Source organism: Hippoglossus hippoglossus, chromosome 11 (assembly GCF_009819705.1).
Source record: "Hippoglossus hippoglossus isolate fHipHip1 chromosome 11, fHipHip1.pri, whole genome shotgun sequence".
Taxonomy (NCBI): Eukaryota; Metazoa; Chordata; class Actinopteri; order Pleuronectiformes; family Pleuronectidae; genus Hippoglossus; species Hippoglossus hippoglossus.
The window spans coordinates 20797924-20825703 of record NC_047161.1 but is presented as its reverse complement, the minus strand read 5'-3'; the positions used below and the strand labels follow the sequence as shown (position 1 = coordinate 20825703).

Genomic DNA, 27780 nt, shown 5'->3' with positions numbered 1-27780 from the left:
AAGTTCACCATTTTAAGAAGTATAGTTATTTGTTTTCTGGCAGAGTGACATGTTCAGACTGATAATCTCTCTCATCAATCTCATATTTGTGCTGGAAATTTGGAGTAAGAGCCAGCAGCTGATTAGCCAATGGAGACAGAGGAAAGCACCCTGGCTCTGTCCATAGGAAATGAAATCCACTGTTTACAGAGTAAAGCCTAACCCTTACCCACTTGTTTAAGTGTGAACTCAACAATTCACTGTTTTATAAGAGGCAATGTTCTGGTCTGCTTCTTAGCTGGAACCACTTGCCAGGCAAGCAGTGGGCAAATCAGGAAGTCCCTGTGCCTGGCTAACACACATTCCAGCAAGGATACCTGGTTCACCACAATACCAGTCTTTGGTCTGAGATAACCAGCAGCAGGTGGTAGCGGCATATTTAATGTACAGAAATTAGATTGGTGTTGAATTCTTCACCCACTTTTTGGCAGGAAAGTAAATAAACACATTCAAAGTCAAACTATTCCATTAAATAGAAAATAAACAGTGAGCGAAGTAGGATTTTTAGAGACACGGTGTGCTACAAAAGTGCTCTTGGTGATTGTGTTTCATCACGTTAGGGAAAAGTCAGACAACAGGTTTAGTAAAACAGGTTTTGTTAACCTGATACCACAAAATAATGTGGACAACAAAGGAAAACACAGAGGCTGGGAAAATGAGCTGCTAAATCTTTGCTGTTTATCTCAGTGATTCATTTTAGGCTCCTTTACCATTGTATTTATTTTCAAAGGTCTGTCTAAATAATGTGATATTGACACAATTCAAATTTTCATAATACAAATGAAAACAGTATGACCAAAAGTCAGAATTATGACTATAAGTCATGCATGTACATGACATAGTTGTAATACTATTAAAGTTGTGGCCGACTATTTTATTCTGTTTGTCAGATTGTATGTTCTTTTTATGGATGTGAATGATCAAGAGCCAAAAGAAAATATATTTTAGGACAGAGAAATTATAAAACTGTAACAACTTTTCCCCTGTAAAACTATGACTTTGTTTGATATATTTAGAAAATAAGGTCTTGATATCTAACTTTTTCCCCCCATAAAATAACAACTTAAATCCCCTGATATTGTGACTCGTATCTTAAATTACAAATAACATTGTGACATACAACTTCACTCACACATATTCTTAAAATGTGATGATATTATCCAGTGGCCCTAATATTTCATTGTTTCATAGCTTGAGCCTAAACTTACATAACATGATAACCCAAATGGTGTAGTAGTTTGGTTTCAGTGTAGTACAAATTTAGTTGTACGCATCACGCTTCACCTCTTTCGTCACCTCACCGATTTCTGGTGATGCTGTTTAAAGGGTCAATTCACCCAAATTACACATAGCATTGTTTCAACTGTAGTTGTATAAGTATTAGACCTTTCAGAAAAAAACATGATTAAAAAACTGAATTCTCAGACCATGGAAGCAACATTTATCGGAGTTGTTCACACATTTGGCAGCATGAGCTCTATAGAGGACTCTGTAGGAATGAGACTATGATTACTTGGGCTCCTGCTGTGATCTGCATAAACTGCAGAGGTTGAAAGTGTATTTAGGTAAACCAGTGTAATCTCATAACGTTTCCTGGGGTCTGAATCACAAAGCAAGTTTAGTAGGTTATCTTTAAGTAAGGTTTTGGAGAATCATCAAGGTGGCTTGTTTTAAACCAGGTTAGTTCTACATGGTAGACTGTGCTGCAGAGCAGGTTAACTGTCCAACTACTGACCAATCACATTACTGGGAGTCATTATTCTGATATGGACATGTGCACTTACTATATTAGGGTGGTGCATAATAAAGAGCAAAAAAGTTGTTCTTAATAAAGAACAGGAACTCTAACAGACTAATAAATGGTGATCATACAGTCGCTGAATATTGATTGTGTACGCTGTTAATTAGCTTAAAGTTGAATGTAAATTTTATTCAGTCATTGATTACTTCAGTTAAGTTTTAAGTATATCACTTATTGATGATCGTTTATTATTATAATCAAGATAAAACTATAAAAAAAATAAATGAACAATGATTTGTTTATAATCTGTTTACTTTCCATACTAGTCAAGACTACTTAACTAGTTGAAAATGACAACCATATATTTTTTTTAATTCCTAAAATTATTTATATCTTAAGTTTTGCTTTTAATATTGTGATATTCCTAATTCTCCATCGCTATTTGGTTCAAGTGGCATTATCATATTGTGTAACTTTCCTTGCATCATATTAAAGTAACTATGTTGTGTGATGGCTTGTCATTAAGAACTATTCTTATCTAACTACCCTTATCCAGGATCCGACATCCTTTTCAGTCGCCGTTCAAAAAGCTGTTTACAGACCATGTTTTCAGTTGTGCTGTGTGAATGTAAACATGACTCAAAGCATATCTTTAAGCTCCAAGCCCATTTGCTTGTGTAATCCAGTCACAAGTTCAGTGATTGTGTTTTGGGCTCTAAAAGCTTCCACAACATGGTTAAACCTACAACTCAGTGCTGTGTAGACACACAGAGAGGGGGAGCTGCTGCCGCTGTTCTGTTCTCATGCTGCTCAGGCTTCTCCCTCTGTGAATTGAAGTTGCTTTGTGATACAGACCTCAGGGTAATCATGTGTTTGCCTGGAGGAGAACTAGACAGCGGTGGTAAAAAAGTGAAAGTGATTATCCATAGAATTGTGTTTGGGATGCCATGTTGACTTTTTGATGGGCCTTGTCAGCTTGTATTGGGTTTTGTTTTCTTGTTTTACATCCTCAACAGATATAACAACTCCAAAATGAATAGACAGCTAATGTTGTGTGCAGAAGTTCAGAACTAAACAGGAGCAGCTGCAGTGCCAATGTAGCCCGAGAGACAACAAGGTGATCCAGCTCAGCTCCATCACTCTTCTCCTTCAACAGGATGTGAGCACAGCAGCAGCAGCAGCTGATGGCCTGAGCCCTGTTCAAACAGTGAAGCCTGCGTCATCAGTCCATTGTGTTCCTCGGTGACGCTGATGGAGCACATTAGCTTCGCACACACCTTTTCCTGCAAACACAGTGTGTTACGTGTATATGCAGGAATCCCTGCACTTGGCCTCAGTCTCAAAGTTGTTTGCATTCCCCTCACAGCCTCCGTACCAGAACTGGGCACAGGCGTTGGCCTCAGGGTCATAGTACCACTTGACTCCGTACTGCCGACAGGGACCTGGGTCCAGAGGCTGACTGCATCCTCCAACTGAAATGACAGGAAGAGCACAATGTATGAATGGTTTTGCTTGGATTGCCATTGTAACCTGTGCAGTTTATTAATTATGAAAATACATTGATACCAGTAAATGTCTAATATTAAATTAAAATTACAGGTGTATTTTAATTGAAATGTCATTAAAATTCATTAAAAAGATTTCCGAAGAGTATTTTATCACAGCCAAAGTCATATTATCACAAAGACGGTTTGATCAATATAGGCTTAGGTTATATCTATAGTCCTATGAGATGTAAAGATATCTGGGAAAATATATTGTTAAACTTTGCATGACATCATTTTGGCGTCTTCATTAAGATCATTTGATGGGGACTTGTTTGCCATATGGCTAATTTGATCACTTTCTGATCAAATTAGCTTTAGATTGTTTCTGTATTATTTGTGGAAATAGCTTGGAAAATTTGTTTTTGAACCATATTTTTGTTGACCTTGACCTTTGAACTTTAACTGATCCAAAATTGATTATCTGAATAAACCCAAGTACTAATCCCACTAGGTTTGTTGTAAATGTGTTGTTTAGTTTGTGCACACACACACACACACACACACCCTCATGTAGAAGGTCACTCGGAGAGCACGCACACACACAGACACATTATATGTTTGATGTATAACCAAAACAAACAATTTTCCATAATTGTTTGTCATGTGGGATAGCTGTCACTCAGCTCTATATAAATACTGACCAATTATGTGGCATGTTGCTACAGAAATGCAATACACTTAGAAGGAAGTTCAAGATGATCAAATATTGATGATCAAACAAGTATCAAAGGTATGTCCGTGGAACTGTCCCTGATATGTATCCGTTTGTGGTGTGTTCATTTACCTGGAACTGATGAGTCTGTCAGGTGTGGAGGAGAAGGGCTGGTTGGAGCCTGTGTGCTCAAGGCATCAAGCAGCCATTGAGTCTGTGACTGAGGGCCCTCTATGGAGGTCACCCCAGCGCCAGCAGGAGAGCCAAACGTGAGTTCTGGAAGCCTGTTCCAGGGCTCCACCAACAGTTCGTTATCAACCAGGTTCTCATCAGGCCACTCTGACTCAGGGGACTGCAGAGTCGGGGCTGTCACTGCTTCCACTGTGTGTTCCCGCTGAGAAGAAGAGGATGAGCTCAGATCAGACACAGTTAATCTTTATATTCTTAAAGTAATAAGTGGCATGACATTTTGTAACAACCATGGTACCCGGAGGATGGTTTGCAGACCCCTTCTTTTATTTCTGGAGTTAACATCCAGCCTAATTACTCTCCTTTATAAAAATAAGTGCTTTTTAATTTTACCTCTAAAAAAATTGCTAAGGTCCGTACTACTGGCATGTCATGATGACAATGTTAAAATGGTGTTTAGCATTATGATGTTCACCATGTTTTTTAGTGTTAGCATGTTAGCATTAGCTTATTAGCACTGAACACAAAGTACAGCTGGGGATGTAGGTTTGCAAGTGCTTAGTAATAAAAATAAATATATGATAAATACTAATAATAATGAATCATGGTAGAGTTATCACATTTCACCCTGAGTGGAAAATCTGATTACTGAAAACATTGTGGCAGCCCTTTCAATCACTGCAGAGACATTTCACTCCAAACTAGAAATGTTAACCTCATGGCGGCACGAGAGAAAAAGTCATTAGTTTTAATGCTTTGAGGACCATGGGTGTCTTTAGTCTCAACAGTTGTGTAACAGTTTTAGTTTTTGAATACTATAATAATAATAATAAATCAGAAGATGATGGTTACAGCTATCGCAAGTTCTCAAGATACTCGTAAGTTCTCTTGAGACGAGATCAGCGAGTTGTCGCCGGTTGCAGCTGGACCAACATCTTCAGTGGAAGTCTTGCTGGTCATAGTGAGTCCCTGTGAAGCTGAGTCTGGTAAATGTGAGTTCATGTTTCCTGAAAGTGAGTCTGTGTTTTGCAACCAGCTGAAGACTTAGGTTAACTATTTTTTCCAGTATCTATGTTTCCAAAGCAACATTACTTGTATGTTTTCTTCCTCTGAGAACTCTTTGAAATGGGTAGCGTCTGGAATGTCAGCGTCGATTTCCACGGCTGGAAAAATAGAGTTCGGTAGAAAGGCCATTGTGTCATCCTGCTCACAAACCCGACTTAGAATAACGCTTTCCAGAGCTGTGTAGGAACAAACAAAGATACAACAGCAGTATAAGAATACTGTTTGAATTTGTACTCACATAAGATGACAGGGACAAGAATTATTGGTGACTACATAAATAATATACCAACAAACCTCCACCTAAGCCAAGGCTGAACAGTCCCCTTGTGAAACCACATTTAAACTCACAAGATCTCGAATTTAATTTAGATCTGCACACAATTGCGCGCACACATAAACATCGGTTTTCTAAACATGTTGAATATCTTTCATTAATGTCCATGAATTATTCTCTGAGAAATTAAGTAAAAACACCATATCTCAAAATGTTAAACAAAGTGGAAAGAAAACCTGACCTATACCTTCCACCAAGTTTCGTAGTCATACTTCTAGTCCAATCCTGCTACGTGACAACATAACCTCCTTGGCAGAGGCAACTTACGAAACATAAAAACACAAAAATCACGTGTTTTACTTGTTTCAAAAGTTTTCAGTAACAACATCTAATGTGATCAGCATCATAACATGTGGGTGTTTATGTCAAACTAGTGTGAAATATCAATGTCATCTGCAGGCAGGATTCAGCATAAACTAATGTCACTGTGCAAGCATTCGGTTCTCTACTGTTACTTTGCTCACACACACACACACACACACACACACACACACACACACACACACACACACACACACAAGCAAACATTCCCTGTCTACCTCACCTTCATTACTAGGGGTATTACAGTGTTATATTAGCATATAGGCTGAATATAATATTTCTACTTTCATTCATATTTTTAATCTCTATATTTTCCTCTTGCGCTGCTACTTTCGCTGCTGTGTCATTTTTTAATTTCCTCTACGGCGGATAAATAAAGGTACATCTTATCTTATCTATCTTATCTTATATACAGGTGAGCCACTTCTCTCCCCGCCAGTGTTTCAGGAGGTAGAGCGAGTTGTCCAATAACCAGAAGGTCAGTGGTTCAGTCCCTGACTCCTCAACTCTGCATTCAGGAGTTTCCTTGAGCAAGACATTGAACCTTAAATTGCCCTTCAAGGCTGTTCCAAAAGAATGTGAATGATGTGTGACAGAAAAAGCGCAACATGTAGAATATGTATGAATGTGTGAATGTGCTTTGAGTGGTCGTTAAGACTAGAAAAGCACAGGAACGTATAGATTATTAGTCTCTACCTCAGTGGGAGACACATTAGCCATTAATGGTTAATTTTGAGGCACAAAAGGTGTTGAGTTTGAATCCCAGAATGCAGACTTATTTCTGGTGGAGTTGCTTATCTGATCTCCCACAATTTGTCTTATTGAGAAGATTTAGCACTTCATACTTACTTCAAGCACTCATATACTGTAGCTTTCGTGTTGTCCCCTAGCTGTGAGTAAATGCTTTAAATTGAGTCTGTTTTTTGTTTTTTTTACAAAAAAACAACAAAAACACACACCTAAAATATCATTCTGCATAGAAACATGAACCTGTCAGCCATCTCACATGGAAGAGATGATATTAATTAAGAAGTTGTGTCTTGATACTGAATTGTTTACTTACTGTGAAGACTCTTGAAGTCATCTATAAAGTAGACATGATTTGCATCAGGATCAGAGGCAATAACATTCATCTCAGCCTGGAAATCTTCATACAGAGGGTCAGTCTTGTTCATGACTCCCACAACAAACATCTCAATTCCCTCATAGTGGGCCTCTGCGGCTGTTTCCTCAAACTGCATGATGTCACGGGGGTCAGCCAACCCGTCAGTTATAACCACAGCCACTTTCCTCACACCAGGTCGCGAAGCCCGGAATAGCTGGATGGCTCGGTGGATGGCGCTGCCGGTAAAGGTGCCCTCGCCCAGGTAGGGCATCCTCCTGACGGCAGCCTTGATGTCTTCTTTACTGGTCTGCCGCTGCAGACTAGCCACCACCATTTCCACGTGGCTGTAGAGCACCACGCCTATGTGGCTAGCCTCAGTGCTCACCGACATCCGGTCAATAAGACCATTCATAAAGTCCTTCACCAACTCAAAGTTTTCTGGTCCCACGCTCTCCGAGCTGTCGATCACAAACACCAGCTCCAGAGGGCTCTCTCTGCACTTCAGACCACAGCCTAGGCAACAAACAGAACAAACACATTAAAAAGCCTTGCAATATGCATCACTCTATCTCTATACACTTTATAATAGTACCTATTGGATATAGATAGGGGAGAACAGGGTAAGATGAGCCACTTTTTACATTTGACTGCAAAACAGAAGTGTATTTGTTTCAAACAATAGTAACTATATACAGTATACCTCATGTTGTTTTGTACCCATGGAAATTAAAACAAGTTATCTAATTATTATGGTTTCAGAACAATGACCCAAGGCAGGGGTAACATTTTCATAGTGATGGGGTAAATTGAGCCCTCTATGGGTAAATAATGGGTAAATAGTGCCACCATTAAAAACTGATATAAAAATGATACAAAATCCATGCCATCAATTTAACAAAGACAAAAAAACTTATACTTAAAGTAAAACCATATATTTGTTTACTGATGTTCAGCATGTTACTTTAACTTTTTAGGGAAATAATAAACTCTGATCTTTGTGTGTTAGCTACAGAAATAATTTATGTGTACAATTTGTGAATGTAACAGTGACAACGAAAGAGTTTGTGTATGTGTATGTATGCATGTCTATGTATGTGTGTACATGATTAATTCACTTTGCATGACAAAAATATTTTTGTTCTGGTTTGCTTACCACTCTCTCCATGTGTCAAAGTTGGAATGAGTAATGTCAACTACACTTTCTTAATTGTGGTCACATGATTCCTTTTTTGTATGGTTACACAGATACAGGGGGTGGTCTTGTCCATTGGCTCCACTTACCCTGTTCTCCCCTACACTGCAACACATATTGCCAATAACCCATATTCAAAAGTCTTTTTTATTTGTGTTTATATTTATTTATATCATAACAGGATTCTAATCATAGAATATATATATATATATATATATATATATAAGCTAAGCAAAACAAAAGCTTACTAATGATTAAGAAGTAAACTGCTGCAAACTTGATAAAATGTGTGATTTACCACAGATTTCTCTTATTATTCTGATGACCTCTTCTCTCTGTGTAGTTAAAGAAAAGGAGATGAAAAAATTGGCATTACATTTTAATGTTAAAATATAGAACTCAGAGTCATTTGTGTCAGTCGCTGTACTCACTGTCAGTCCTGGTCCCCCCTTTTCTCCAGGTCTCCCCTGTAATTAGACTCAGATTAGGAAGTATAGTGATGGCAATGTTTTTGGATCATCTCCACGGTGATCTGATGGATGGATACTCCAGATTGATTGAGATTGACTAAATTATGTCCAGAGGGTTTATACAGATCCTGGGCCTGTGTTAGCATCCTATGAGCTAGCAGCGCTGGCCTAGACTTTCAACACACATACTTGTAAAGTGTCTCAGAATTGAGAACGAACGGCACTAAAAGTGAATTCTAAATTCTATAAAAAGATTCTTACACTTACTCTCCCAGAGTGTCATGTCATGTCACTGTTTAATAATATATCATGTGCATGTGTGTGGTGCAATATCAATTATTAAAAATAAAAACATTCAAAAAGAAACCTTGTTTTTGTGAATGTTTTATATGTATGAGTCATTACTTAGTAGCTGAGTTATCTAGCTGGGCAACATTAAAAAAGAGTTTTAGAACGCATAGTCTAGTCATGATTTGATCAGCTACGTGGTTCAGATTGAATCATATTGTCCTACACTAACTGTGTTACTCTGGTATTACATGTAATACGTGTGCAATATTACACACAATTGAATTGTTCTCTATTAAATACATCAGACTTTTCTGCTCCTCCTCTGTTAACTATACAACTTTACTTGTTAATTGTTTCTCTTGTTTTTGTTTCATTTGGAATATTTAGAAGATGGGACATGCTGTGTTACCTTTCGTCCAGCAGATCCGGGTTCTCCATAGTTTCCCTTGTCTCCTTTCTTTCCCCGGTATCCAGAAATGCCTCTATCACCCTGTGTGTGTGTGTGTGTGTGTGTGTGTGTGTGTGTGTGTGTGTGTGTGTGTGTGTGTGGGTGTGTGTGTGTGTGTGTGTGTGTGTGTGTGTTTGGGAGATAATTCTTTATTACAACAAATGTTGAACACTGATAATCTAAGCCAATATGTTACAGGCCATATACCATTAGCACATGTACTGGCTGTATTGTTTGTACCTTTTCCCCTAGGAGGCCGTCCCCTGGTGCCCCGCGGGGGCCCACTGGCCCTTGAAACCCAGGCTCTCCCTAAGAATAAACAATGACAAATTGGTCATCATCAGAATATGAACATATACTAAAATCCTGTCCATAGAGTGAAATGACAAAGACTGATTGATTGATCAGGCAAACTTGCAAGACAAATGGATCAGCACGGTCAACTCCGCTGTAGTGAGGTGCCACTCATCAAAAACTCAGCATCATACAGCTGGAATAAATTTGGGATTGTCTTGACTGACACTATAGCCTACTAGTGCTGTCAAGTGTTTTCTCTCGCCAAACCTTTGGACCCTGGATGCCCTCTCCTGGAAGCCCATGGACGCCTGATGGACCAGGCTGCCCTGTAGAACCCTGGAAATCCAATGCATTACAGTAATTGTCAAGATGTGAGGTTAATAACATTATCATATGCAAAGGAATTGGTTTACAAAAAGAGAAACTATTCATCTTCCTCATACTGCATGTACACTCACTGACCTTCGGTCCATAAAGTCCAGTTCCTGGAGGACCTGATGGGCCTGTGACCCCAGGTAAGCCTCTGTCACCCTGACACACAAAATAAATAGAGCAAACTCAGACTATAATTTCTACTAGTTATCCATCTCTTGCAACCCAACCCATCTTTTATATCAATTATCTTGCTTTTGCCAAGTCAACATCCCTTTTTCTAGCAGCTGACATGACCTACACATCTCATGATTTTTGCTTTGTTGGGTGTGGAAGCTGATGTCCAAACCTATTCTGCAACTTTAGGGTTACATTAGGATATGGCCATTTCATTCAAATATTTCACAATTGTTGAATGTAGATCGGCACAACACTTATCATCAGTAAATATGCCTCTGAGATTTTGGGGGCACTCCTCTCTACACTTCATGAATTCAAGAATTTTGACTTTTGCCTCACCTTAGATCCAGGTAGTCCTCTCCCATCGACTCCTGTCTCTCCTTGCACTCCCGGTAAACCAGGCAGTCCCTGATGAGGACAAGATGTTCATTCAGAATCCTTTTTATTTTAAGCATTGAAGACAAATAAAATTAAATTGTCCCATTTTCCTCTTACCTGTGGTCCTGGGACTCCATCTCCCTTCATCCCTGGTGGCCCCACAGGCCCAGGATTTCCTTTATTACCCTAACATGAAGACAGCAGCAGTATTGTCAGACACGAGCACAACCACCTGAAGGTGTGTATAGTGCAAATTTACTTTAAGGTAACTGTCCGGAAAAAATCCATGCACGATGGTATTGAAAATAAGTGAAAATCCTTCTTTTATGTAAGATTTCATTGTGTATTGATGCATGATACAGCATATTGATAAAGTATAGTAAGTGCATTGTTTTTGTGTTACCTTTGGGCCAATAATTCCCATTCCAGGTTCTCCCACAGGTCCAGTTGGTCCCACAGGCCCAGGATCTCCCTGTTATTTAGGAGAAGAAAATAACAACAACACCAATTATTCCTGATAAAGGAAACTGAGCAAAAACTAGTAAGTAAACAAAATGTGTGTGTGTGTGTGTGTGTTTTTGTGTGTGTGTGTGTGTGTGTGTGTGTGTGTGTGTGTGTGTGTGTGTGTGTGTGTGTGTGCACATGTACGAGCTCCTGTTGTAATGGGTGTTGTCACCTTTGGTCCTGGAATGCCACGACCAGCAGGTCCAGGTTGGCCTGTCATTCCTGGGCTCCCAGGTTCCCCCTGAACAACAGCATCAGTAAAATGTAAAAACGTCAATCTGATGCGTCGTCTATTTTGTTCCACTTGATTCTGAACTTCAGAAGTATTATGGGAGCATGCTTTATTACATTGTGGATTTCCAACCACCAAGACCCTACATACGACCTGATCTAACGCCTAGCTCTGTGTTACAGTGCCAGCTACTGTATCTGAAGCTAGTCTCAGCTGATTACAGTGGATTTACCCCAGCAAATACATTCAGGGACTGATCTACTAAGATCCCAAATAAAGAGTGCTAAATTGCGGGTGCATTAAAACAGATTGCACATTTGGATTGTGGGTGTTTTGCGGGTGATCTACTAAAAATAGAGATGCCTCTGACCAGGCAGCTGGTAAGCGTTGTATCTGGTGTGAAAATGGCCATGGATTATTTTTGCTTCTGTCAATCCAGCCATCTGTGCATAACGCTTTGCCGATTAGCACCTACCTTTCAAACGTATTAAATATAGACGCAGTCACAACCACCGCAATTATTTTCAGGCTTTATAAATCACAATGTGTGTGCTAAATTCAAGTGTTTAAATCTACTCCTCAAAATATTCTGCACCCAATCCTCAGTGCGCACCGCTAGTAGATCAGCTTGCATGTTTTTTTGCGGGTGAAATCAAGTTTGCACACGCTTTTACATGCACAAACCTCTAGTAGATCAGGCCCATAGAGTATGGACCTAACAGTGCTTAAGAGTAACATGTATTTAACAGACCTTAGCACCGGCGGGGCCACTAGGGCCTGGGCCCCCTGAAAGTCCCCTCTGTCCACGGTCACCTCTATCTCCCTGCGGAGGAACACACACACACAGTCACTTACTCACAGTGACTCTGAAAATACAACTAAGCGTAATAAATGACTTGTCAGTGAAACCATTATCAGGTATGTAAATATGTACCTAAACATCGAACTGTTTTCTTATGTGCAAGACTGTGAAAGCTGCGGCTCATATAAAGCAACATCTGTTAATGTTGCACATACACCAATCAGGATATCCTCTAGGATGCTGCGACGACATTCATTGGGCAGAAGCTGCGATGTGGGTCATTAAATATTACCTTTTCTCCAGAGATACCTTTCCCAGGTGCTCCTTCTGATCCTCGCAGACCTACCAAGCCCATCTCTCCCTAGATTAGACAACACAGCATCACAGCATTAAACAAAGACGTTTCGGGGTGAATCACAAGCTCTTTATTAAATATAGAAGTCCACTGATGGGGCATAATGCAAACAGGGAAAGTGTTACGTAGCAGAATAACTGATCATATCTAATACATTAGTCTGCACTGCACTGACATACTCTTTCAATCACACTCACTCACTCAACATGGGAAGCATGTTGCACCTTCTTATACTTTTTTCATCCAAATGGTTATTAGAATTTCTGAACACACACAAGTAATTTTGTCTTCAGTTTCAGTTTTTATATATTTAGCATTTTAGTTCTGCCTCTTAGACGTATCACATGAACTTTTTAGGGATGCGCATATTAAAGGTTCAGTGTGTAGGATATAGTGACATCTATTGGTGAAGTTGCATTTTGCAGCTGAATACCCCTCCCCTCACGCTCCCCTTCCAAACATGACAGAGAACCTGCTGTCATCTTCAGTTGTCATAAAAACTCAAAAGGTGTTTAGTTTGTCCAGTCTGGCCTAATATATAAAGTATTCAAATATAAAGTGCCCATTCTAGGGTAAAGAAAACAACAATTCATACAATTTAGTTGAGTGAAAACATCACTAGGATTATTTTGTATTAAATACCTGCAAATAGATCATTTTCACTGAAACCTTACACACTGGACCTTTAACTGTCTTCAGTGTCTTCAGTGTCTGAACTGCAAATTGAACCTTGTAATTTTGCAAAATGTGATCTTTGACCTCAAGTCACTTTCTCACCTTAGCCCCAGCAGCTCCATCCTCACCAGGAATACCAGGTATCCCCGCAGTCCCATTAGGTCCTGGCTTCCCCTGGAAAACCACACATACATAAACTCAAAACATTTAGTGTGTTCCATTTAATCTCACTTTGAACATTCAAGATGAGTTTGCTCATCTAACCTTTGGTCCTGGTTCACCATCACCCCTCTTTCCCTGAGGTCCAGGTTCTCCTGGGAAACCCTGGTCACCCTGGAAAACAACACAAAGCACTGACTGAACTTCATCACACAGAAAGATGCAAAGGGTTGCTTTTTGGTCAAGAAAGTGGCAGGTTAATCGTAAAATTTACAGGGAAAATTGCCTATTGTATTTAGAAAGAAAAATGAAGGCAAATTGTAAAACTATTACCAAATTATATTTGGTACACATCCACCATCATTTGCAGACAGACTGCTTTTTTCAACCTGAGCCTACTGTATCGTAGCTCGGTTAGTTGAGTACAGTGATGAAGTAGAGTAGTAGTAGTGAAGGTCCTGTTGGCTGAGGGTGGAGTTGCTCTTGAGCTGAAATCTTCGCGACATTACTGCATATTAAGGTTCTTTTATGAGAATGATACAAATTTTTACTGACAACATAACAAGGAGAGATCCTGGGACCCCCCCCCCCCCCCCCCAAATTTACTATTTTTATTTTATGTATAAATATAAATATAATAATAATATAAATATCAACTTTTGAATCCTCTGAGTATCTTTAGTATTACTTCTTTTACTTTCAGTACACAAAGGAACTGAGTATTTCTTCCACCAATGGAATACATGCTTGAATTTAGTACTGAATCAGTGAACCCACTCTGTTACACAGAATAATCCATGCCAACATTAGCTAGCCTTAGCCACCGTTATCTGTTGGTCATATCAGATGATGTGAGGTTGTGGCAAGAAAAGTGGATTAATCTGTGTCTTTATTTCTTTTGCATTCAACTTTTCATTTGTAAGTAGAAAACTTTTACTTTACTCTTGTCTTTAGCATACTGCATTATGCTGTGTATGTACTGTATATTACACATGAAAGTCTATTATGGATTAAAAGCTTGTTTAACATTTCACTGCTTCTCATTGACTAACCTTTGGTCCAACTATACCAATTCCAGGAGGTCCCCTGGGTCCAGAAGGCCCTGTGAGCCCTTGGTCCCCCTAAAGCCACAGAAAAAAATCTGAGTTGAATAAAAACAGGACAAATAATAACTACAAATTCCTGTCATTTTCATTGGCCTTGCCTTGTCCCCTTGTGTGCCTGACCCTGGAAACCCCACCAAACCTGAAAGTCCAGGGGATCCTGGGTTTCCCTGAGGGTTAGACAAATGAGAAGTTAGACAGGTCATCCTTTACAGCTACACAGGATTGCAGTATACATGTGTCTGTGATCCCAACCTCATTAAACTCTGAACCATACCTTATCACCTTTGTACCCAAATCCTGGAGGTCCACGACTGCCCTTAGGACCCTCATACCCCCTGTCACCCTGTAAACACAGATGAGGAAGGCCTTGAAGGATCTGACGAGTCAACAACAGGTCTCCAGAGAAGTCTACAGTTTATTAGTGTATTTTATGCATGTCTTAGAACTTACATTGGAGCCTGGGAGACCCTCACCAGGAAATCCTGGAGATCCTTGCATCCCCGGTGGACCTGCTGGACCCTATAATCACATCAGCACGTAGTTAAGAGTAAATACTGAATTAACAGATATTACATTAGCTGTCAGTCTACTGAGTGTATAGTAGACTAACATTGTTAAAAATCCAAGGTGAATCGTTGTGATACGTTAGAGCAACAGTATTGTTAACTGCACACACTATTCCATTTTTCTGTTCCGCATTTAATCTGATAAGAAAATATAATCTTACACTTTGTGGTTTTAAGCCACATAGAGTAGTTTTCATATTTTCACATGAGGATTCTTCAATATATACACTGGGCTAATAAAAGAGTGATAAGTAAGTTTTCTTTGTCTGCATTCCAACACACTGGTTTGAAACAAAATAACAAATATGTTGGCAAAGCAGATTTTATGGGTCACTTCAGATTTATCTAACAGATAGCAATACTATTTTCCATAGATAATGTTTCTTTGGTTGTGATTAAAGTATATCAGCAATATGAACAGTCCCTGTAGTTTCACTCACTGTCATCCCTGGTTCACCTACACCCATTGGTCCGGGTGGACCTGGTCTTCCCTGGTTCCCCTTGTCACCCTGAAAAATAAAGTGTACAGATTAGAGTTAAGGTGAGGATTATACTGGACAGGCATTGGCCTTCCTGTGCATAAGTAAGAAGAAAACGTTCCTTATTTGATCCAATATCTAACATAAAATGTACCTTGGGACCAGGGAACCCAATGCCATTATCTCCTGGAGGTCCAGGTGCACCCCTTGGTCCTCGTTCACCCTATAAAGGAATGGGGAAACAAACTTGAGGAACATGCCCATAGCTTCAACCTGTGAATGCAGTGAATCACTTCATGCATTCTAAACATGGTGGCCAGCCTTCTTACTTTAGAGCCAAACGGCCCCTCTGGACCCTGGTCTCCATGTCCCCCCATGGCTCCCTGGCGGTTGCAAGAGACAAAAGAAATAATAAATGGTTTTGATTCAATAAATACCATAACAGGCTTTGACCTTCTATGTAAAGTGCATTGAGATAATGTATATTATGATTTGGCGCTATACCAAAAAAATTGAATTGAATTGAACATAAAATATTCAAAGATTTTAAAATGTGTATAAGTACATGATAATGTTGGAACAAAGATTAAGACATTAAACATAATTGGCAAACATTGTCTTTATTACAGAATAAAGAAAAAAGGTGATATTGTTGCTTTTCCCTTTTCTTCAGGGAAGGTCAGTTCCTCATTCTTGTTGCTCTCTGGGAAGTGACCGTTTTCTCTATCACACTATGACCAACTAGTTCTTACCCGAAGGATCCTTCAGTGGCTTCCCACCGACTGACAGCAGAGAGGGAATGAACCCTGGTGCCTGAGGTGGGTTCTGAGAGTTTCTTCTACCAATGGTCGTACTCTGAGGATTTACTGGTTGTGGTTAGGCCGAGGCCTTCGTGGGAGGTGCTTATGGTTTGTCAAATGTGCAGCTAGTAGGCAAGTGACATTTTGAGGAGCCACTGTTGCTAAACTGATGCAGAAGTGGACACTTGGTGGATGGAAGCCTGAGCTTATTTAATGGAAATGACATATACTCTGCAATGCTGACATGAATCAGAGAATGCTGAAGTGTTATAATAGCGCTGCTCTTCCCTAACATTACACTCACAATGTGACAGACAAAAGCAGAACTAGAGATGGTATCTTCCCTACTCCAAACATGGTTGGTCCTTGATAAAACCTGGTCCCTACATTACCCATGATGCAACTTAAACACCATAGGTTTAGTCAGAGATTCATATGCATTATACAGGTGGCAGCTTCACGCAGCTCCCTCTGGAGACACTAGCAAAAGGTTTACAAACCAGAGAGACAATATTTACATTCAGTTCAAACTAGAAAGTGTTGAAAGTGGGGCTGAGCATGTTTTTATTTCAATGTTAAATCATTCACGAGATACTTCTTTGACATGTAGGTCACTGAGGTGAACACTGCCCTCTGCTGGAGTCTCAGAGGAGCTTATATGAACATCTAATTCACATGAAGATTTCACGTACAAATTATAGTTTCAGATGTAAAAAATCCATAGAAATGCAACATTGCATCATGATAGAGAAGCAGATATGCTTAATTTCACTGTATTATTATTTTGTCCAAAATATCAAGGCTTTTATTAATGAGATGGCCAATTTTTTACCAGACAATGTGAATATGGTCATAATCATGATAATAATCATAATAATATTATTATTATTAATAATTATAATAATTATAATATAATATAACTATTTGTATAGCACTTTTCAATACAAGTAACAAAGTGCTTTACAACAAAGAATGTGAAACAATCAACATCAAAATAATAATAATAATAATAAAGACACAGATAATAAAAGTCATAGACATCATACTATTAAAGCTTTTTGTTTTATAAAGATGTGTCTTAAGAAGAGAGATAAAACAGGTATCCGATTCTGCTAGTCTAATCTCTTCTGGCAGATTGTTCCAAAGGGGCCCTCACAGCAAAGGCTGTGTCCATGATGACATGTACTTTGATTTTTGCCAATTTTCCAACATTGCTGATATTTCAAATCAGTCTGAGCTGACAAATGCCTGACTCAAGAAAACCCTAGGAAGTAGATAGTTCTACCCTGTTCTGTACAAGAGACTAAACTGGGCTCCTAGAAAGATTTTCTAAATCTGTAGAGAATACAGAAAATATGATTTAATGAAATGGGCCAAAACATGCAAAAACACCTGCTGGTCCTTTGAATTGAGATAATCTGAATTATAATTGACTTCTTCAAGCAGTTTAAAGATGTAGTGGATAGTGATACTTCGATGGTGTATGAATACATCTTTGACAGAGTTGGTACATTTCATGGGAACTGGAGAGCAATCAAATGGATGAAAAAACTGATGGGACAGTGACGATGGCTGCTGTTGTTCTACCGATGCTGCAGGGGGCAACAAGCATTTAAGGAGAGAGGGAATGGATAACATGTGCCCAAATCCTAATCCACTGGAACAACGTCTGCTCAAAGAACACAACCATTGCATTCCCCGCTATAGAAAGGCAACATTAGGAAGGGGATAAAACCTAATCCGCAGCTCACATTCCACAAGTGCAGAGCAGGAGATGGATTCGGAGTGTGTGGTTTTCACAGCAGCACTGATTGTTTCAGTGGGGATATGAAGGCGGGCACACAGGAATCTTATAATTCGACCACACACCCATTTAGATATGAACATTCATACACTTAATTATCTTAAATGTTTACTTTAAAACATGGTTACTACATAGGTGTGCTGCACCATGGTAATATCTGGCTTTATACCAACACTGAAAGTTGCTGCCAACGGCCACACACACCTACTCCAAAAAGAAAACCCCCTAAAAGTCTGACTATGTCAGCCTACTGCTTTCAATGAATATTAACTACACACTCTCTGATGATAATTTCTCAAAGGATTAGTTCGATGTTTTGGTAAATGTGTTAATTCACTGATTAGAAGACTGTCAATGTCATGTCTGAGTGTTCAGTACAGAGCTAGAGTCAGGATGATGGAATCCTAGTGTAGCATAAAGAGACTGGAGGCAGGGTGGCACAGCTTTATAAAAGACCTAGGAACACCTCCATTGCTTACTAATTAACACAGACATCTTCAGAAATGCAACTACACTTGTTGATGGTTTGAAGGGACGTTACTTGCTGGAACAATTTTTCGATGATCACAGTTTATCCCTCTCAACATGTAAATGTTAGTTCAGCCAAGACTGTTGTCTCTTCCACTCAAAGGGCTTTACAGTACAGTTTTGTCATTCACTTATTCACACACACATTCATACAGTGCATCTATGTGCAGCACCTTCTCACGCATCACTTTACTGCCAGCACAGCCGTCAGGGGCAGTTTGGGGTTCAGTATCTTGCACAAGGACACTTCAGCACGAGGAATAGAATGGAGGAGCCAGGAGTTGAACCATCAACCTTCTGGGAAGTGGACAACCTGCTCTACCTCCTGAGCCACAGTCACCCACGATAAAGAATTATATGAATCTAAGTCATATACTCTGTGGACTGTATGTTAATGAGATCATCAGAATTGAAGTAATGTAATTCACAGTGTACTCTGTTCAGATATCTGCTTGATTGGTTGTGTGGAACTACCATTAACCATCGCTCTGTGTAAAATAGAACATCAAAATGAGGCCCAGCCATTCAATATGCACTAAATGTGCAGAACATGAAAAGTACCTGTTCTCCTCTGGGGCCTCTAGGGCCAGGAGGTCCATCTGCTGCCTGAGAAAAAATACACCATCACTACATTTAGTATCAGAACAGTCACCCAGACAATGAATTAAAAATGGATAAATAAAGGAACTTACTTGATCTCCCTTTGTACCAGGGGCACCACATTCCCCTTGTTCTCCCTGAAAAATATGACCAGTAAGGTTACAGGTAAGTGAAGCTTAAAGCAACGTCTTAGCAATGTGGACACGGAACCAAACCAAGCTGCAGCTCGCTCTGTGCGCTGAACTGAAACTAGTACAGCTGCCACTGTGCATGTTCATGTCATTCCATATTTCCAAATCATACATAAAATCACAAAACAATTAATAGAAAAAGAAGTGATAAGAAATCACTTGTTTTTGTTGAGGAATTGTACTGTAAAATCTTTGTAGTGATGAGATTATTTCATGTTGTAATTATCATTAAAACTGTAACACCAATCCATACCTTTTCCCCTCTGCTGCCAGGTTGACCCTATTCAAATGGAAAGATTCAATTAAATTTTCCAAAAGTTTACATCAGACAGTTGAAACCCTTTTTAATGTCTTCTAATGCAAGTCTTTGTATAGAATCATCCAGACCCCGGAATACACCCATTCAGTTCATGGTCATTTTGGAGGCTGCGCTTGGTGGTGCTGTTGAATTGCACTGAGTTATATAAACAACCATATTTATGTCATGTATACCCACATATTCATATACATTCATATTAGTAAGGAACGGCTACATAACAGAAACATACATCTCAGTTGGATCTGAAAAAATCCTTCATGGTCTTGGATGTAAGTTTATACCTTTGCCTCATCTAGTATTCAATGATCATTAAAATGCAAGTTGCACCCCTGTTACTACCTCCACTCACTCCTGACCTGCTCAACAACACACAAAAACACACAATGCTTGATTTCTGTTTTGTTACTGTACTTCAAACTATGGCAAGTGGTAATATAGGAGTAATTCAGGCAGCCATGATGGAACCATAAAAACACCAGATATACCTTGGTCCCGATCAGCTTGTAAAATACTGATAATTAGCTACACCATTTATTAATATGGGAATATTGCAAATATGAATTTATGAATGCTTTTATGGCAATCTAGAGTGCAAGTTCTCTCTTAACATTAAAGGGTTTCATCAAAGAAAAACAAAGAGAAAACATTTCCCTGAAAAATAATGGTCAGTCATTTGATATGCATTTATTCAGCCCTGTTTAATCTATCCAAGCACAGGGGGCAAATGCATTTAGTTTGTGTCCAAATCCACTCCAGTCGCTACCTGGGGCACATGGTTCAAAAAGGGTCTCACTTATATTCTTAAAGGGAAAGTTCACCCAAAAATGAAACTTTACTCATCATCTGCTCACCACTCTGCCGATGGAGGGGTGGGTGGAGTGTGTGAGTCTACAAAACACTTTAGGAGTCTCGAAAGTAAACTTTGTAGCAGCTGAATGAGATACAACTGAACTGGTGACCGAGACTTCAGACGTAATAAAACAACAGGAAAATCATAACATGCCTCCATACTGCTCCTGTGGTGTCATCCAAGTGTCTGTATGCCCCGACATTAAAATTCAACTTGAAACGAGGTCATTTACAATTTTCATTTTCGGGTGAACTATCCCTTTAAAAGGTTCACTATAATCAGTTTGGAGCTCCCATTATACTTTATCAAAAGAGAATGTAACTAAACTGATATGACAGCTTGAAAACCCTGTAACCCCAGCAGAAAAAAAACATTTGATGCTCACCCCAAGGCCCTCAATTCCTGGACGTCCATTAATTCCAGCTTCCCCCTGCAGTGACCGAGCCCAGACAAAACAATACGTCAAACAACACTTCGTGGATTCTTTCTATTACCAGCACTGGATTATGGAGACAATAGACACTTACACGAGATCCCTTTGAGGCAGGCACTCCATCTGAGCCCTGCTCCCCTGGTTTCCCCTAGATGAAAGTACAGGGAAAGATTGTGCAGGATGAGAATATTTGGGCCCCTTTTCAGTTTGGCGCCTGTGTGTGTATAGGCAAAGGTGAGGTAGGGTGTGCTCAGTGCGACCTGTCTGTAACCCCCGTCCAACATAAACCAGCCACCTCGGGTTCTCAGATCATCGCAGCCTGTGTGTTTGCTCAAGCTTAATCTTCCATCCTTGACCTTTGCTTTTTTTCCAAGGGCCTCTCTTCAGCAGCGCTAACAGTGAAAACAGCCCTTCAGCTGGCTCTCTCGACACCTGCTACACTTGCATTGTGGGAAACATTTCCTGCTCTTCCACATCTTTTCCCTTTAGTGCTTTGGATGCAGGCCAGACACACCTGCTGGCAGTGGCTGCCGGCCCAGGTCCTGAGGTCAGGAGAATGCCTGTCTGTGCAGGGATAACAGGCCACCATGTAAGACTTACAGGGCTTTGTGTGTGGCTGAGGAAGTGATCGGGTACAGATAGTTTCACTTTTTGACATAATGTGCATTATTATCACGGCAGACTCCAAAGTCTGCACGTTATTGGTCCAAATCAACACTTTAACACACACTTTAATGAGAAAGGCCCGTTGCAGACCTGGTATTAACATCTATGAATTGGATCTGAATATTATAATTTAATGGGAATGCTATTCATGAACCACCACAAGGACAAACATTAAACTTTTTTCAGTAGTGTTACTGTCCAAACATCAACCATATTATCTGTAACTCCTTCCTATCCCACACATTCCCATTGCATGATGCCATGAAAAATCCCATCCTCTAGGGGGAAGTAGAGGGCCTGAAGACATCAGTCTTGTTAGCAAAGAAGATGATTAGCAAACACGATCAGGTTTATGCACCATTCACTGTAAAGTGATGTTGTTCCATGCATATCATTTCATAAAAATATGAGAAACACAATACATTCATGCAATAATACACGTGCATTACATGACTAGTGAGCAACTTTAAATTATCATAAGAATGTAGTGTGAGACGTCACCAGAGGTCTGACACTCTATTCTTATAAAACAGTGTAGTGTATATAAACAGTATAGAATTATTCAACACTATATGACTCACTGGAGATCCAGGGTGACCCCTTTCCCCCCTTTCACAGAGGCAGGTCTTTGGATGTGGGCACTGAAATAAAAATATAACAAAAAAACTGAAGCAAAGTCAACAGTGTGCATTATTCCACATAAAGATAAAACAAACTAAACCCAAAAAACCCAGACATGATGAATTAGCACTAACATCTAGACCCTAGAATCAAATAAATAAATAATCACAGGGAGGATATTTTTGAATGAAAGTCATATTACTTACCCCAGTTTTCACAACCGTGCTCTAAAAGAAACAAAGGAAAACAGAATTAATTAGCAGTTACAACTTTTGAGTTCTGACTCTGACATGGATGCAAAGCACAAACTATTGTAGTAGTGAACTTTAATATTTTGCAATTTATTTTACCGTTTGGAGTTTACACAAATACAGTTTAATGTTAGCCTCTTTCACAGCATTTTGTCATTGCTTTGAGATGTCCCAGTCAGACTTGAAAGTGTGACAGTGAGCCAGCATTAATAACACCAGGACCCTATATGAGGAGTCTGAAACTTTATGATATTGAATAAAGGGTCTCCTCCAGGAGCCTATTAGCTTCGCACATAAAGACTGAGGACATGGGGAATCAGCCTAGTCCACCAACAAGCAACTAAACTCATTATCTTTACTCATTATAATTAAATTAGAGTTTAACTGATACAAAAACTGACCATTATACTTAATTGCATGATGTTTATGGACAAAGCCAAGAGTCTGTCCAATAATCCCCAGAAACATCACAGTGTGTCATTTTTACACCTCCCTTTTTTTCAGGTTTCAACAAATAAGATACAGCTGCTTCAGCAAGTATTCAGACCCCGCCACATTCTACACACATTATTGTGCTTTAGATTCATTTTAAAGGGATACAACTGCTGTTTAGTTTGATAAATCTACACTGAACACACACCTATATTGACAAAGTAGAAACATGTTTTTTAAACTGAATTGATTGGACATATTCCAAAAAGGCTGTATATATATATTATAGGACAAGATGGTGAATATCCCTTGTAAGGTCTTCTGCACAATTTAAGTTACCAAATACCATTAGATGTTAGCAGGTGTTAATATGTTTTTTTGGGTAACTTTTCCTCACTCTTGTTGAGGGTTAAGGACAGAGACTGGCGCACCTTGTTAAGCCCTATGTGACAAATTGTGATTCGTGAATATGGGCTATAAAAATACAATTTGATAGATTGATTGATATTATTCAGGTTTTGTGAAAGTGTCCTTTTCACACAGGATTTGTTTGTTCACATTAATGTCAGTGTGTCACATGAGGAGACACATAAACACACGACTGACCAGTTCCCTGAAGAGTCTGTCATCCAGCTGGTTGTCGGTGAGGCTGAGAACATGTTGCTGTGGGGGAGCACTGGCAATGGAGCGGAGCTTTGTAACCAAGGGCCCATCATTGGTCAGGCCCGACATCCTGATGACGAACACCCTGATGCTGTGCTGTTTGGCCTCAGCAGCAGCTGCCACTGCGCTGGGGCTGCGAGGATGGTCCGTGCCATCCGTCATCAACAGCGCCACCCTCAGGCTGCTGGGTGAGGTCTCGCGGCTGAAAACCTGGGTGGCGTTGGTGATGCCATAGGCGGAGTAGGTGCCATGGCCGATGAAGGTCATGGCGGCCACCCGACTCTGGAACACATCCACATCCTGCCAGTCTCTGAAGTTGTGCTCCACTGAAACAGTGCTGCTGTACTGCAGAGCAGCCAGCCGCAGCCGCAGCCGCCAGCCGTCAGAGTGGAGCTGCACAAGCTTGGTGCTGAAACGCAGGATGAACTCCTTCTGTCGCTCGAACAGCAGAGCTCTGGCTTTCTCTGAACTGTCCACAATGAACATAATCTCCACTGGGCAGATCAGGCCTGGACAGCAAGTAAAACACAGCAGAAAATGTTAGGCTACATTGTTCCAGAATCCAGATGGCCAGCTATTAAATTCCGTATGGATTATAAAGGCAAATATACCATTGGGTTCATTTTGAATTGGAATATTACGGTTCTGTTGGTATCGGCACATATTGTATGTAAGAGTCACTAAGCAACCTGCATTTGTGTGTTACTAAATATGAATGTCAGTTTGACATGTCACTTGTGCTCTTAAGTTATTCAAGTCTATAGTTTTATTTTTACACAAGTATATTTTGTATTGTGTATTTGCTAGTATTTAATTATATTCTACTTAAGGTGCTAACTTACAGCTTATTGTTTACGACAGTTGAAGTTGCAGTTTAGTGCACATGTGTAGTTATATATTATTGACCGCATGGATATCATATAGTTTGTGAAGTCTGTGGAGCAGTGGTTCGAAGCAGTTTTTGACCGTGACACACATGGAAGGTGCATCCTGCAACGGGCAGTGTGACGATGGACATGTCACGGATATTTGGACTGTATGTATCACCAAGTCGGTTCTGGACCGAGCTAAGGTGTGTTTATAACCCGTTTGCTGGAACCGTGCAAATTATCCCTTTCAAGTGTTCGCTGCCTCCGGTTTAAATGTGTTTACATTGGGTTTTCACAACAAGGCCAGAACTATTTCTGTTGGACGTGAGTCAAACTGAATGATCACTCTGCAGGCCAACATTAAGTTGCCTATTGGAACGTGGAACAAGGTAAAACGGTCACTACATTGTATATTTAAGATAAGTAACATCTCACTTGAAATGTTTGTTATCTAATTAAAAAAATATATCTATATGTGTCATCATCAGATTTTAGTATTGTTACATATGAAAATTGGCAAAATTACATATGAAAATTGGCTCTACAGTTCAGCATTGGAGATTTTGTATATTATGTTTTATACAGATAACAGTATTTAATATGCAACTGGCTATAATTTTATATATTTGCAATCACACATGCTTTTCTTGAATGGGAAAATGCACAATGTATTTGTGTGAAGTGTGTCGGTATGTGTATTAAATATATATATATTTTATTTTTTTTACTGTCTTGAAAAAGGAGATCCAGATCTCAATGTATAAACCTATTTAAGCAAAGGTTTAAAAAAACAGAAGAGTTCTTACTACTTTAAGTTGTATCTTAATAAAGTAAAATTATTATGAAAGTGTAAATATTTGCCTCAGTTTATGAAACAATATGTGTTCCAACCTCACACAGTTTATTACATAGTGTTGCACTATATACTTTTTTAAAGACCTTTGAATTTCAACATTTCTATGGGACTGAACTAATGGGACTGGGACTACATAACTGCTAAATCATTTAACAGACACTTAATACTTACCACAAGGCATAAGGTTTATTATATACATATATATATATATATATATATGTATTATATTATAATATTATTAAGTTGAGATGATCAGACTTCCTTAGTGATTAACCTATTCAATCAATTCAATTCAGTTCTATTCATGAACACTACATCTTTGAATTTAGAACAATGATGTATTCCACTTACTTTTGGCCTCGTGAATGATGATCTGGTTACCGTCTCTCTGTCCTTTCCTCCTTTTACTTTGACATAAGGTTGAGTGTGAGAGGGTCAAAATGACAATGAAAAGCTTCAGCCCTAACTGTAACCACGGCATGGTCATTCTTCAGTCCAGCGGCTCACACTGTCAGAAGGAGGATAACAGGAGAATCAGTAGTAAATTATGCTTCTGTGAGACTTAATAATGAATAACATCTGTCTTTTCACATCTGCCACACAGCAGCACTTCAATCCACACTCAGTCAGGAGAGGCAGAGGCTGCAGTGATTTCACGTCGGCACAAGAGGGTGACGACTGCAGCAACAGCTCAGAGAAGCAGCACTTCAATTCCTACAGCATCTTGAGACACACCATACTGAACAGTCTGTGGGTCACACATCTCTGTTATAGCTGAGGTCACACTTTCACAATCACAGCTTCTGCATCATCTGTACCGCTACGATTACATCGTCTGTCACCTGCTAGTGCTGGTTTTATAATGGCTTCTGATATACCTATAGATGTAAATACAAAGCATACTGTAGTTCCATGAATGTGACTACCCGTGTTATAGCTTAAATGATCTCCCAATGCTGCATCATATGATACTATTACTGCTGGAATGTACAGTGGCAGCTATCATACATTATGACTGGACAATATGATGACATGACCTATAACATACACCTCTACCTTTGCTTTTTAGAATTTTAATCTTTAGATCACTTTTGCATGTGTTTAATATTTTACTTTATTTAACAAACACTCCTGTCTAGTTGTTTTATTTATTAGCAACTTTTCAATATATTTTCAAGAAGAAAACAAATATTCTTTATCATAATACACTGAATGTGATAATTGTATCCATAACTAAGTACCACTGTTACTACTTCAATTACTAGTGCTACTACAAATAATAACATAATAATGTACAAAGAAAATACATTGACTCTATATCAACTGGTGATAATTACTTTTCTTAATAGATGTGACTGATCTCTGGAAGTGGACCTAATGGAGAAAACCCAGTGGGCTTATTTTGAAGCCTCTACCTAAATAAAGACAGTACAAAGTTGACATGCAGAAAATGATATGATGATTACCCAGAAGAGTCAACAATTTGACAACAGGATATATAGCAATACTGTTTAGAATAATAATCATCATCATTATAATAATAATAAACAGCAACACTATTATCAATATAAAAGTAAAAGATGTGCGTATATGTGGACAAGCGTGCAGATGCATTCAAAAGCACACCTGAGTGTGAGTGTGTGTTATACACATGCACTGACTCCTAAGCAATATCAATCATTAGTTAAAAACAAATCATATCTACATACATAAGGAAGAAACAGCCACAGAGCAGCAGTCACTAACAGTTTGACAAGTAATAATACCTCATGTAAAGCAGTCACGTACCTGTGTGTCAATAGAATAAGAGCTCCAGGTTAATGCATCAGTGAGATGAATCGCTGCAGTGGTCAGTTCCTGCTGCTTCCACTGTCTCACCAGAAACTCTAATGATATCAGACCACCGGAGAAAAGAGCACCACATTACAACAAATACAGATACCTGTTAGCCCCTTCACAATAAAAGCTTACCTCAGAGAAGAAACCATTTTTGTGTTTTATTTCCCAGTTAGAGTTTACATTCATTGTTCAAGTGATCGCTTTGTCATTCAATCAAAAGCACACTTTTAAATTCCATCTGTATTTTTGCATTGCTCATTTTCATCAATTACAAAATTCTGGCTTTTATTTTGAAAAGAAATCGGTTGATCCAGTAATCTGGCGCATCTACGGCCATTTCTCACTGTTTCTGATAAAGTGACAATACGACCAATAGTCCACCAGACACACATTTACTACATTTCAACTACAATATACATTTTTATATACATTCAAATCAATACAGATAAAATCAAAAAAGTCAAGAATGATCAAAAAAACAATAATTTGTTTAATAATTTCTCTTCCCATTTTAATTCAGGTTAACTTAAAATAAACTAAATTAACATAAATGTACTCG

The 27780-nt window shown here is 39.1% G+C and overlaps 1 protein-coding gene across 1 annotated transcript; it reads right to left on the bottom strand.

Annotated features, from left to right (window-relative positions):
* Window positions 1-270: 270 nt before the first annotated feature.
* On the bottom strand, window positions 271-27580 carry col28a1a (collagen, type XXVIII, alpha 1a). Its single transcript, XM_034601257.1, has 35 exons — window positions 27171-27580; window positions 25734-25890; window positions 23601-24166; window positions 22518-22538; window positions 22272-22331; window positions 21119-21172; window positions 20977-21021; window positions 19676-19702; window positions 19324-19368; window positions 19193-19237; window positions 15829-15882; window positions 15654-15722; window positions 15461-15529; window positions 14905-14973; window positions 14729-14797; window positions 14553-14621; window positions 14401-14469; window positions 13454-13522; window positions 13292-13363; window positions 12452-12520; window positions 12109-12180; window positions 11298-11366; window positions 11025-11093; window positions 10739-10807; window positions 10583-10651; window positions 10154-10222; window positions 9959-10027; window positions 9635-9703; window positions 9356-9436; window positions 8617-8652; window positions 8484-8520; window positions 6952-7506; window positions 5261-5409; window positions 4112-4373; window positions 271-3252 (listed from the first exon to the last, which is right to left on the bottom strand). The coding sequence occupies exons 2-35, from the start codon at window positions 25867-25869 to the stop codon at window positions 3080-3082; spliced, it is 3525 nt and encodes a 1174-aa protein (XP_034457148.1). The 5' UTR covers window positions 25870-25890; window positions 27171-27580; the 3' UTR covers window positions 271-3079.
* Window positions 27581-27780: the final 200 nt, after the last annotated feature.